The sequence below is a fragment of the Coffea arabica genome, chromosome 5e (assembly GCF_036785885.1).
Source record: "Coffea arabica cultivar ET-39 chromosome 5e, Coffea Arabica ET-39 HiFi, whole genome shotgun sequence".
Classification (NCBI taxonomy): domain Eukaryota; kingdom Viridiplantae; phylum Streptophyta; class Magnoliopsida; order Gentianales; family Rubiaceae; genus Coffea; species Coffea arabica.
This window is the reverse complement of record NC_092318.1, coordinates 46,567,171-46,580,549: the sequence shown is the minus strand read 5'-3', so window position 1 is coordinate 46,580,549 and position 13,379 is coordinate 46,567,171. Positions and strand designations below refer to the sequence as shown.

The 13,379-nt window shown below is 38.0% G+C and overlaps 2 protein-coding genes, 1 long non-coding RNA gene and 1 pseudogene across 3 annotated transcripts; 3 read left to right on the top strand and 1 right to left on the bottom strand.

Moving 5' to 3' along the window:
- Nucleotides 1-1,524: 1,524 nt before the first annotated feature.
- On the top strand, nt 1,525-7,334 carry LOC113687557 (switch 2-like; annotated as a pseudogene).
- Nucleotides 4,071-5,482, bottom strand: LOC140006613 (uncharacterized). Its single transcript, XR_011814342.1, has 2 exons — nt 4,823-5,482; nt 4,071-4,442 (listed from the first exon to the last, which is right to left on the bottom strand). It is a non-coding gene; the product is annotated as an uncharacterized lncRNA (long non-coding RNA).
- Nucleotides 7,335-8,985: 1,651 nt separating the features above from the next.
- Nucleotides 8,986-13,377, top strand: LOC113688459 (putative disease resistance protein RGA4). Its single transcript, XM_072049784.1, has 2 exons — nt 8,986-12,206; nt 13,031-13,377. Exon 1 carries the CDS (start codon nt 8,986-8,988, stop codon nt 11,290-11,292), a length of 2,307 nt encoding a protein of 768 aa, XP_071905885.1. The 3' UTR covers nt 11,293-12,206; nt 13,031-13,377.
- Nucleotides 11,579-12,169, top strand: LOC140007077 (uncharacterized). Its single transcript, XM_072049783.1, has one exon. The coding sequence runs from the start codon at nt 11,579-11,581 to the stop codon at nt 12,167-12,169; it is 591 nt and encodes a 196-aa protein (XP_071905884.1).
- Nucleotides 13,378-13,379: the final 2 nt, after the last annotated feature.

The window sequence follows — 13,379 nt, the reverse complement described above, 5'->3', positions numbered from 1 at the left end:
TGTCCAAGAAAAGAGTTTCCTGAAAATGATGAAACACGAAGACTCATGCTTTATGCTGGTGCTAAGCACATTTTACATAAGGTTTCAAATTTTACCTTCTTTGGTGTTGAATAATGAATTCCAAGCTTTCTTTGTCGTATTTGATGATTATTTCTTTTAAAAATGTATTATTATTTGTTTATTGGTAGTAATAGCTTGCGAACCTTGATTTTCACCAGTATGATTTGATTTTGTTCTTAGTATCATTTTGTTATGTACAGGAATCAGGTAGTACTATCCAATGTCATCTATTGTTAAGCACAAGCACTTCTATGTATGAATTCTTCCTGTTAAATTTTTTTTTTCCTGTCTGGATAGTCTTATGCTTCCCATTTTTAAAATAGGGGTAATCCTTTTCTGTTTGCTTGGAGTCTGCAGGAAGCTGCAATAGTCAAGTTTCACTGTTTACTGTCTGATTCATAATATCTTTTGCGAAAGTGAAGGTTTTGCTCTGGGAGAAGGCAGAGAATGATTTGAACAAATTAAAACTGAGATTTTAATCTAATAATATATTTATCAATTTTGCAGCTCTCAACCTATCTCCAAGACAATAGAGGCAATGCAGGGAAAGCTACTACTACAACAGACAACTACCATGTGCAATACAAGCTAAATGCAATAGCCTACTACTTTAGTTTCATGTAAATATGAGTACCCATTAGGGAATGAAATTTATGGATTCCATTTTTACTCAATCTTTCTTTCTTACGAAGTTTAATATATAGTTATCCTTAATCTTTTCATGGTTATCTTTCTATTATTAAAAATTAGTCTTCCATACTATTACATCAAATAAAAATTAAAAACTATTTTATACCATATGCACCAAACTCCCTGTAACTGTAAGTAGTTAATATTTCCAATGTTCTGTTTTAATCTACTTATTCGGTTTTCTTTAGAGTTCTATTAGTACTTTCTTTTTTCTTTTTTCTTTTTTAATAATCGCCGGAAGGAATAAGGAAATAAAAAACGCTATGCTTCCTTAAATTGCCATATCAATGTCAAATCCTGACTCTTCCTTCAATTGCTCTTTACATTTTCTTTTCCGTAGATTCTTTCCTCCTCCTTATCATTCATTCATTTTTTTTAAAGGGTCAGAATCAAGGCAACTCATCACAAAAAAAGAAGAGCAGTTTTCTCAAAATGCCTTATTATTGATACCAGATGTCTGCTGATTGTCTCATTTATTCTTTCTTCTTGGATTTACCTGCTCTCTCCTTTGAGGTGCATCTCTGTTTTTGTTTCAAGCTGTAACTTATGAAAATGGACACGAACCAGAAAAGTTAAAAGACAGATTAAAGTATTGATAGACTTTTTCCTTCTTTTTAATAAAAAGATTCATTACATTGTCTGAAAGACTTCAATGCGCCAGGATTTTAGTAGTTAAAAGTAGTAGGCTGTGAAAATTTACACCTTTTTTTTTTGTTTGGTGAATACTGCTATCGAATTGCTAGAACAGACATGCGCATGTATTTTAAAAGAAAAATGACAAATGACTGGGAACTGAATAAAAATTTTCTTTTCAAGTATAGCATTTCCCTTGAGTCAAAGGTAGCAGCTTTGCCAGTGTTGCAACTGCATTTGATCCTAAATAACTTATCTACTTGTCACTCATTTTGGACTCCAGGGATTCTTTATCAGAAGCGGTTGCTCAAAATTACAAACAAGGTTGTAGCTAGAAATATTTTTGTTCTCTGTTATGTAATCTACCTTCGTGGCATTTTAGAGCCAATAAAATCTAGCAGCTCTGACCTGCTCCTTTATGAACGACTCATAATTTAGCTGCCGTCACTTAGCCTGATTTGTTTTTGGCATTTAATAGCTTGCTAAGCTAATTCTTACACGTTTTACTATTTTCCTTTTTTCCTGATTCAGCAAATGACTGCCTATTTGTTGAGCTCATGTTTGTCATGCTGCAGGGACAACAACCTTTCCTCACCAAGAACGACCAAAGTATTTCCATGGCTGTTGTTTTTGGAAAGGACGAAGAAGCTGATAACTTAACATCATTGAGGGGAAATAAGCCTGAGAAGAATGGCTGTGTTCTAATTGTTTGTCCGACATCTGTTATTCACAACTGGGAGAATGAATTTTCAAAGTGGGCACCGTTCCGTGATTTAATAATCGACGAACTAGAAGCTCAAGAAGTGGAGATATTGATAACTAGTTTTGACACCTACAGAATTCACGGTACTATATTGTCAAAAGTTCAATGGGAGATAGACTAGTGATTGTTGATGAGGCACACAGACAAAAGAATGAGAAGTCAAAACTTTATAGAGAAGTTTTAAACCCAGAAACGATATGGTTTGACAGGAACAATCATGCAGAACAAACTAATGGAATTGTTCAATTTGTTTGAATGGGTAGTACCCGGTTGCTTAGGAACACGTGAACATTTCAGGGAGTTTTATGATGAACCTCTCAAGCATGGCCAAAGGTCAAGTGCTCCAGAAAGATTTATTAGAGTTGCTGATGATCGAAAACAGCACTTAGTGACGCAAGTATTTGTTGAGAAGGACCAAGGAGGAAACCATCGGCATCTTATGATGGGTAAGGAAGACAATGTTGTATTCTACGCCATGAGTGAGTTGCAGAAACGGGTATACCAGAGAATGTTACAGCTACCTGATATCCAATGCCTTATTAAGGACCTTCCATGTAGCTGTGGCAGCCATCTGAAACAAGTAGAGTGTTGCAAAAAGATAGTGCCCAGTGGAGTCATTTGGCCATACCTTCACAGAGATAATCCAGATGGCTGTGATTCATGTCCTTTTTGCCTTGTTCTCCCTTGCCTTGTCAAGCTTCAGCAGGTAATTGATTTTCTTATTGTACCTTCAGACATTCTCCTTGTAAGGTGCTCTAAGACATTAGAGCTGTTAAAAGAAACTGAACCCTTGCGAGGGCCAACTGTAGCTTTTTGACCTTTATTTCTCCAGTAGAATGCATTTTTTCATGGTCAATAGGATGACAGGAGATGGTTGACTACCACCACTTATAATCACTTCAGTAAAGGCCATGTGGCTACCGTTTCGCTTAAGATATGAACGTACAAATTGGTTCAGGGCGGAGTGTTTATCAATTAATAACAAAAGTAGCGGTAGCTTCAGGATTGATCAAGTGAATTGAATGAAAGAAAGACCGCCCATCGTACCCATGTTTTTTTTACCCAGACTTTTGCTGCTTTAGATACATATACTAGGTGGCTAAACCCCGCGCGTGACGCGGGCTGCCCCTATTAGTAATATTAAATTTTATTTTTTTATATATATGTGTATAAATTATTATTAGTTGGTGTGGTTGTTTATTATAAATTCTATGTACTTTAATGAAAATGTTGTCGATTTTGGTGTTATTTTGTGTTGAATTTTTATTATTTTGGGTAATTATTATTTAGTTTGTGAGCTTGGTACACAGTAAATTAACCTAATATAGCTTTTTCAAAAGTACTAACCTAATAGATAGCTATAGTTTAGAATTGCGATAACTTACTCAAAAGTACTGGCCTAATAGAGCTTTTTAATAAAACTATTTATTAACTGCTTAAGTGTTTTTAAATATTTTATTTGAAGATATAGTTTAATAAGTAATTAACGTATTGAATAATATGTAATTTTAAAAATTTTTGAAAGTGTTTATCTCTTTATTTGATTCATAATATAGGATAAAATGATTAAATTGGATGTTTTATTTTTTAAATCACAAGAGCTATTCTAAAAGTATCAAATTTGAACTTTTATTAAAAGTGCTTTTAACATAAAAAACTCTACTTCTAATTTTAACTCCAAACGGACCTGAAGTATAGCGTATACTTGTTGAAATAGATTTTTTTTATTAAATCCTTTTTTTCTGTATTGCGTATTTGGTAGAAATATTTAACCGTAAAATGTCTTTTTGTTTGGGCTTTTTTTGTAGCCGGTCATTTACATGTGGGTTAGAAACAATTATGGCCATATTTGCATTCATTTTGGTAATTGGAATTTTTTGGCTATACCTCTTTTCACTTGCAACACCCAAAAAAATGCAAGATATGAAAAAAGAAGTGCATGGTTTCGCACTTGGAGAAACACAGCAAGTACAATAGCAAACAGAGTAGCATTGACAATTACAAAGTATCATGAAATTTCCCTCAAAAGGAAAGGCAAAGGTAGAATACAGGCCAAAACAAATAAAGAGAAAATAAATCCATGTAACACTTACTATTCATGCTTCCATAATTCTATCGTAGGCAAAGGATATGGTTGCGTTATGACTTTGCACCGCCCAAAACAATTCAAAGCAAATTAGGAGTTCCGCAATATCAACCCATACCCAGATAACCTCGTCCAATCCTAATTGTCAAAGTTTCTTATCCTCGTTTTGCTTCCACTCAACACCAGAATGATTGTCTGGCTTCCTATTAGCTATAAACAAAAAGACAAAAAAAAGATGAATTCATGTAAAAAATAATTTTTTTTTTTTAAAAAAAAAGAGAAACCAGATTAGCGCTTCTTTAGATTTCCTTCAAATTTTACCTGCTCATTACAGAAATGCAATTAGAGGAAATCTGAAAAAGCTGAATCCTAGAACAACAAAAGGATAGCATAAAACTAAGCCGAAGAAATCGTGCAAAAATAGTTCAAACCAGATCAATTCACGGCCGAAATGCTGAAAGGATAAGAGGGAAAAGAAAAAACTCATTACTTGACACTATGTGAGCACTTAATATCAATAAAGAAAAACAGAACAAAGAAAACGACAGATTGATGGAAACATGGTTTAAAAAAAAAAAATTTGTGCTTACTGCTATTTTCTTGAAATTTTATCATCGGAGTTGCAAAAAAGTTGGCCAGCATACTTGAAGTCTCGCAATCTTAAACGATGGTACCTTTGCTTCTTCCCCCGGAGAATTCGAAGAGAAAGTGCAAAAAATCTGCTTGGAATTGGAATCTGTGGAACGAGCAAGAGACTGAGAGAGTAGAGAAGAAAGAGTTGCCCAGTGGAAAAAATTTGTTTGTGGTCTGCCGCCGCCACCACAAACAAAACACCCACGTTTCACAAGAAGTAGCCTCTAATTCTTGTTTATGCATTTTTTCATAACTTGACTCCATGTAGACTATAGTTCCAGTTTCCCTTCTCGCGTGCCAAAAATTTGCATGCGCTGCTCAAAGTTTCCAGCGTATGCTTTACTGGCTCCTGGTAAAAAATTGCCAGGAATCTTGAATGCTGCTTGTATGCTAAAATAAACTATAGCAAGTCGTTATCTTTTCTTCTTTTCTCAATTTTTTGTTTTTTGGGTTTCTTCTTCCTTATGGGTTGCCCAATGGAATTGTGCACTGTTTTGGTTTAACGGATGGAACTTCACTCTGTTGTTTTGGAAAAGAAAAGAGGAAGCTACTCTGTGGTTGAAGTTTTAAAAGAATATATGAAAATCAGAATTTTACTTGGAAGCTTTGTTATCCGTTAAGTTTTGGTCTTTATTGGTCTTGGAATAAATTAGTTGGACTTAAATGTTGTTGATATTTTGAAATAGGACTTGCCAGTAATGTCCCTGCAATGAATTGGCTCTTTGCACCATAATGGATGAAGAATCTACACTTAGCCTCAAACACTTCTAAGAGTTGAGTTGAGACAGCTTGTCATTACCCTCTTATTCTTTTAATGTTTTTCTTTTGAGCAGAATGCTGGACATACTTGAAAAGTTCCTTATACGCAAAGGCTGTTGCTTTTCAAGGCTTGGTGGATCTACTCCGACTGGAGTACGCCAGTCTCTCGTTGATGACTTCAACTGAAGTCCAAGCAAACAGGTTAGTTTTGACATTTAGAGTCAGTTTTGATACTGTGAGACTTAAGTTTCTAATTTTACATCTTAATTGCAGGTCTTCCTCGTATCAGCTCGAGCTGGTGGGCTTGGACTTAATCTTGTTAGTGCAAATCGTGTTGTGATCTTTGACCCAAATTGGAATCCTGCCCAGGATTTGCAGGCACAAGACAGGTCATTCCGTTATGGGCAGAAGCGGGGTGTCATTGTTTTCCGTCTTCTTGAAGCTGGTTCTCTAGAGGAACTTGTTTACGCCAGGCAGGTTTACAAGCAACAACTAGCAAATATTGCTGTTTCTGGGAAAATGGAGAAGCGTTACTTTGATGGTGTGCAGGTACTGTTGCTGATTTTCTGATTCTGTGCACAGTTGTCTTCTTATATTCCACTTTTCAGGATTGCAGAGAATTTCAAGGAGAGCTGTTTGGTATCTGCAGTTTGTTCCGCGACCTGTCTGATAAGCTTTTCACCAGTGAAATAATTGAATTGCATGAAAAGCAAGGAATAGAGCATGGAGATTGTGAGAGTTCAAAGCAGATGTTTACTGAATCCACAGAAGGAATTAACTAATACGTCTGTGGAAGCATCTCATCTCAGAACAGCAAACCTAAATATGCAAGTAAAGAAACGGTCGAACCAGTGCTTGAAGACTTGGGTGAGTGTATTATTTGTCGACTTGGCTTTGAAAAGTTGAAGTACCTCTACTGATGCCATGCCCTCTTATGTTCCAGTAATATTCTTTTCCTTTAGTTTTTTCGTTAGCAAAAGGTTTGTCAAAGTATCTATTAGAACGTAATAGGCTGGGACTAGTTTGTGACAGTGTTAACTTATGCTGTAATATTCTGTTCAGGTATTGTATACGCTCGCCGAAATGAAGATATTGTTAATTACGGACCCGGGATTCAAGGAGATAAAGAACTGAATACGAATTTAAAGGACACTGTGCAACATTCACTTCTTGTTGTTGCCAGGAGGAGGAGATCAGAAGCAGTAGCAGGTGGCAAAAATACTATAGAAAATGCTGCTTCATCCAAGATGAGGAAAAAGAGCCAGTATAGCCTCCTTGCTCAGTTCATGGGTATGGAGGACATAGAAGTCAGCAAGTGGTTACTTTCAGCGAATCCAGAAGAACGGGAGAAAGTGCTCCGGGACTACAAGAGGACAAAGGATAAGATTCCAAATGGCTGATATCTCTCCTCATCAGGAAGGCAGAGTTTTTGTAATGCAAATTGTAACGCTTTGCGGATAGATTTCTCTCTGTCTCCGTCTCTCTGGCAGTCTTTTCAGGCCAAATTGACTGTGGCCATATTCTGGCCTCATCGTAACGTGGTGTAAGCGTCAATCTGTCTGTAGTTAGCAAATATGTTGTTTGTCCATAGATCTTTCCGAAAATATGGAAGTCGGTTGCTGTAATTTCTTCATTTGGGACTTTAGCCGTGAGTCGCTGTATGCATTTGTTTACTGACGTCTGGGTTAATTCTCTTGATCCGTTAATCTTCTGAAAGAATTTATATTCTTGCTCCTTTTGATTCTCTTATCAAGCTGATTTATTTCCATCAATTCAGTAGCTGGGAATAATTTGATTCCCAGGCCCTCCGCATTCGGGGGCGGTTATGAACGTGTGCTGGTGGAGACCACGATTTGGATGTATGACTAGGTACTTGAAGATATTGCATTATCTTGTCTGGCACACGTATTGACCATTACGAGTATCTAGAGGTTGAAATTTCACAATTGGGCAAAACTTTACATCCCTTTTCTTTAATTTTTCACACCCTTTGTCTGAGAATCTCACTCATCCCTTCTTTAAGTTCCAAGCACCGTTCGACAAATAAGTTTTTGATCAAATTTATTTACTATAAATTTTTTTAGCAACTTTATATCTTGTTTGACAAGTGAGTTTTGTAGGTTTTTGTCTAAAATTTTACTATAATTTACTGTAAAAATTGTAGAAATTTTTTTTAAAATGTATAAATTTTTGTAGCTTATCATTCTAATAATTGTTATCATAAGTACCATTTTTGCTTTAATAATGGCAATTCTTTCACCGGAGACTATGGGATCAATGGAAGATACATGCTGCTACATTGCTTTGCTCAAGAAACAAACAAAGCTTTTTTTTTCTTTTCTTTTTTATGTTTTTAACACTTCTCTCCAGCGTTGGGCAATGAATTATGAGAACATTAGGGTAATGTAATGTAATATAAGTTTTGTCACATGTGCAAAGATGATTGAAAATACATTACAAGTGGAGTAACTTTACCCAAATACAAAAAGTTGCCACGAAAGCAAAAAGTTGGTTTGGTCCTACGTCAACTAACGTCTATAGATTCAATTATTTCAATGGTACCCACAAACCGTGTGGTCCTGAGTTGGTCGTCGGACATCATCTCTCGTCTTTGCTTGGAGCAGTACTTTTTTAGTTTTCCAACTTGGTAGGAAATTTCGTTTTGGAAAAAGTGAAATGAAAGATAAGTAATGGATTCAGTACTTTGCAACTCAAGCTGTTGAATGTCGCTCATCTCTGCCTGCAAAAAATAGTCCAACTATTCAACCAAAGCATTTTACCTTCATCTGTTAAAGAGTTTCCCTTGAAGATGGCTGAAGCTGCACTCAGTTGTGTTAGTGTGATCTTGAATAAGATACTTCCACTTGCTGCCAACGAGATCAGTCGGGCATGGGGTGTAAAGAAAGACCTTCAGAAGCTCTCCAAGAAAGTAGAGATGATGGAAGCTTTGATTTCTGATGCTAAATGCAAGCAATCAACAAGCAAAGCCGTGCAGCTGTGGCTCAAAAGGCTCCAGTCCATAGCACGTGATGCTGAGATCGTGTTGGATGACTTTGGATATGAAGTTCTGCGGCGAAAGGTTGAGAATCGGAAGCGCGACAAGGTACGCATCCTCTTTTCTTCCTCAAATCCTATTTCCTTTCATGGAAAGATGGCTAAGAAGATCAAGAAAGTTATGGCATCCCTAGAGGAAGCTTACACAGAAGCAAATGAGATGCTTGGTCTGGTTCAGCTGACCATGACATAAGCTGATGACAAAGGGGATCGGTCGATTGTTCCTCTTGTGGATCGGTCGACTGATCCTTTTGTGGACGAGTCAGAAACGGTGGGAAGGGAGGCTGACGTATCTGAAGTTGTGAGCATGTTAATTAGCTCAGACTGTAAGAAGGATTTACCCGTCATCTCAATAGTTGGGATGGGTGGCCAGGGTAAAACAACCCTCGCACAGCTGGTGCGAAACCATGAGCGTGTAGCGAAGCATTTTGATGAAAAAATATGGGTATGTGTATCTGATGATTTCAAAGTGGAGAGGCTGTTGAACCATATGCTACAATCCCTTGAGGGAAAAAGTGCTGAGACGACAAACATGACAAACACGGAAGCATTGGTGAGGAGGCTTCAAGAAAATCTGAAAGGAAAAAGTTACTTGCTTGTCCTTGATGATATTTGGAATGACGATCCACTGAAATGGAATGACATGAGGAGACGATTGTCGGCAATTGGGGGTGCTCCAGGAAGCAAAATATTGGCTACCACACGTAGCCATGAGGTAGCCTCAGCAATGCAAACATCTGTTGTGCATGATCTACATATCCTCTCAGGTGATCATAGCTGGATGTTGTTTGAAAAACTAGCTTTTGCAGACGGTGGTGCAACAAAGACTCAAGATCTGGTGGACATTGGCAGAAGGATACTGAAAAAGTGCGGCGGCGTGCCATTAGCGATCAAAGTGATCGGGTGTTTGTTGTATTCCAAAAAGAATGCCTCGGAATGGTTGACGATCGAGAAGAGTGAAATATGGAACGAGTCGACCGATATTGCAAAACGAGTCATGTCGGTCCTGAAGCTGAGTTACGAGAACTTACCTTCATGGTCAGTGAAACAATGCTTTGCAAGTTGTTCCATTTTTCCGAAGGACGCTGAGATGAAAAAACAAAGCTTGATACAGATTTGGATGGCCCAGGGATTGATTAATGATGCCAAGGGAGGAGGAGGTCATTTGCAAATGGAGGATAGAGGCAGTGACTACTTCAACATATTGCTTCGGAGTTCTTTGTTGCAAGCTAGTTCTTGGAATTCCATTTACGGAATCAAGCGCTGCCGGATGCACGACCTTGTGCATGATCTTTCACTGCAAGTGTCAAATAATCGTTTCTTCGATACAGAGGATGGCATGGAAGTCAGTCATCATGATGAAGTTATGCATTTGACCATCATTGGGAGTCAAGGGAAGGTGTTAAAGAATATCGAAGGGATTCCTCTAAATTTGCAAACGCTTTATTATCGTGGGGGTGATGGTAGTACGCTCGAAGACATCTTGGAAAGGTCTAGATACCTTTGTGTGTTAAAAGTAGACTGCTGGGATGTTACTCATCTCCCGAATGCAGTAGGTAATATGAAACATTTAAGACATCTTGATATTCGTCTAACTGAAATCACCGCTCTACCAGATTCCGTCACAAAGCTCTACAATTTGATGACCTTGAAAGTGTATTACTTGACAGAGATACCTAAGAAGTTTAGCAATTTAGTTAACTTAAGGCATCTCGAGTTTTCCGAGCTTAGTTTGGATGGGTCCATATGTTTGTTCCCTGGAATCGGACAGCTGGCTAATCTTCGAACGTTGCCCTACTTCAGGGTAAGCCAAGACAAGGGATGTCAACTTGAGGAGTTGGAACACTTGCGCAACCTCGGAGGTGAGCTGAGAATAGTTGGACTTGAGAATGTGAGCGGCTTTGAATCAGCAGCAAAAGCAAAGTTGTCCAAAAAATCAAGCATTCGAGGTTTAAGACTTTCATGGGGCGATACAAATGAAGATTGTGATGACAACAATATCGACAGTGTCATGGAAGGTCTCCAACCTCACCCAGACTTGAAAAGTTTAGCCATTAATGGTTTCAAAGGTTCAAGGTTTCCGTCGTGGATGGTGGCAAAGGATCACTTGATGGTACTCCTTCGGAATCTGGTATACATCGAGTTGAGAGGATTGGGTAAGTATGAACAAGTACCACCACTAGGGGACTTGCCTTGTCTCGAGTCCTTATGGATGGAGTCCTTACACAATGTGAAGCGCATTGGGGCTGAATTCTATGGTCTCGATATTAATGCAAGGAGCAGCGCTTCTTGTAGCAGCAGTAGCAAAGAGGCGAAACCAATCACTCTGTTTCCTAAACTGTCGCGTTTTGTTTTGGAGAATATGGGAAGTCTGGAGGAGTGGTCAGATGCAATGGTTCCCTCGGATTCTTCTTCATCAATTAAGGTATTCCCTAATCTCCGGTACTTGAGAATCGAAGGGCTCCCCAAGTTGGCTGTTTTACCAGATATGGAGAACTTGACGTCTCTCAAGGAGTTACAGATACGGAGATGCGAAAGTTTGGCTTGTATAAGGAATTTGAATAGCCTTACATCTCTCGAATCCTTATATTTAGATGACTGCCCTGGTCTTTGAATCCTTATGCTTGGAGAGCTTGACATCTCTTGCGGAGTTAAGGATATCGGAATGCGGAAGTTTGGCTTGTATAAGGAATTTGAATAGCCTTACATCTCTCGAATCCTTATATTTAGATGACTGCCCTGCTCTTGAATCCTTATGCTTGGAGAGCTTGACATCTCTTGCAGAGTTAAGGATATCGGAATGCGGAAGTTTGGCTTGCCTAAGTAATTTGAATAGCCTTACATCTCTCGAATCCTTAATCTTAAGTGATTGCTCTGCTTTATTAGATGCTTCTCTAGATATGAAAAACCCCCAATCCCTGCGTACTCTAAGCATCTCAGGATGTGATAAGTTGAATCCTTCGTTGAGTAATAATCTTGAGAAGTTCACATCGCTCGAGCATTTGACGATCGTTTCTGATGACCCTGGTTGTTGGCCAATTATGGTTCTCCACCATCTGGCCAACCTCAGATCGTTGGGACTCGGTGGCTTCTCTGACGACCTTGATCATTTCCCGTGGCCACACTCCACCACCAATCTCGTCTCTCTGGAGCGTCTTGAATTGCGTGGATGGCCAAAAATCACGTCTCTCCCATACCAAATTCAGCATCTCTCTACCTTGAGGACGTTAGAGATAGGGGAGTTTGAGGGGTTGGAAGTACTTCCAGAGTGGATGGGTAGCCTTCGGAATCTTCGAGAATTGTGGATTGTTGATTGCTCTAACCTCAGACAATTGCCCTCTGCAGAAGCAACACGACACCTCACCAATTTAAATAAACTGTATATCGACACCTGTCCTCTTTTAGCAGAGAGATGCACCAAAGGAAGTGGCGCAGAGTGGCCCAAGATTGCACATATTCGCCGTGTTTATATCGATCGGAGGCCCGTGTAACTGGTTTCGCATTAGGGAAACAAACCCCACTGTAACTGTAAGTAGTTAATATTTCCAATGTTCTTTTTAATCTCTACTTATTCGGTTTGTTTAGAATTCTATTAGTAGTACTTTTTTTTTTTTTCTTATATATAATCCCCGGAAGGAAAAAGGAAATAAAAAACGCTACTGCTTCCTTTTAAATAGCCATATCCTTCTTTACATTTTCTTTTCCGTAGATTCTTTCGTCCTCCTCCTCCTTATCATTCATTCTTTTTTTTTTTTTTAAAAGGGTCAGAATCAAGGCAACTCATCCATCGTCACAAAAAAAAGAAGAGCAGTTTTCTCAAACTGCCTTATTATTGATTCCAGATGTCTGCTGATTATTGATTCCAGATGTATTCTCTCCTTTGAGGTGCATCTTCTCTGTTTTTGTTTCAAGCTGTAACTTAAAAGACAGAGTAAAGCATTGATAGACATTTTCTTTTTTTAAATAAAAAAGATTCATTACATTGTCTGAAAGACTTCAAAGCACCAGGGATTGTTTTAGTAGTTAAAAAGTAGTAGACTGTGAAAATTTACATCTTTTTTTTTTTTTTGGATGAATACTACAATCGAATTGCTAGAACAGACATGCGCATGTATTTTAAAAGAAAAATTACAAATTGACTAGGAACTGAATAAATACTTTTGTTCTCTGTTATGTAATCAAACTTCGGGCCAATAAAATCTAACAGCTCTATAAAATCTAACGACTCATAACGGGATTTTGGTTTTGGCATTTAATAGCTTGCTAAGCTAATTCTTACACGTTCTACCTTTTTCCTGATTCAGCAAATGACTGCCTATCTATTTCTTGAGCTCATGTCTGTTATGCTGCAGGGACAACAACCAAAGTATTTCCAGGAGCTGAGACCACGTTCAAATGTTTGGGGGATTTTGATGAATCCTGTTCTGACTAACTATGTTGAACAGCATATAAAGGTTCAGTGCTGGGTCCTTGAGTTGGCAAGTATAATAATGTATTCAATGGGATTGAAAAATTTATGACCTCGTACTACTAGTAAGGTGGAGTATTTCTGGATAGACTCTGTACTAATAGCAATCCAATAGCCTTCACTACTTTTATGTATGTATGTATTTCCAAAGTTCGATTTAATGCACAGCAGACATGGCTTTACCCAAACAAATTTCATTATAGCAGTGTGATGATGATATTTGGTCAAAAAGT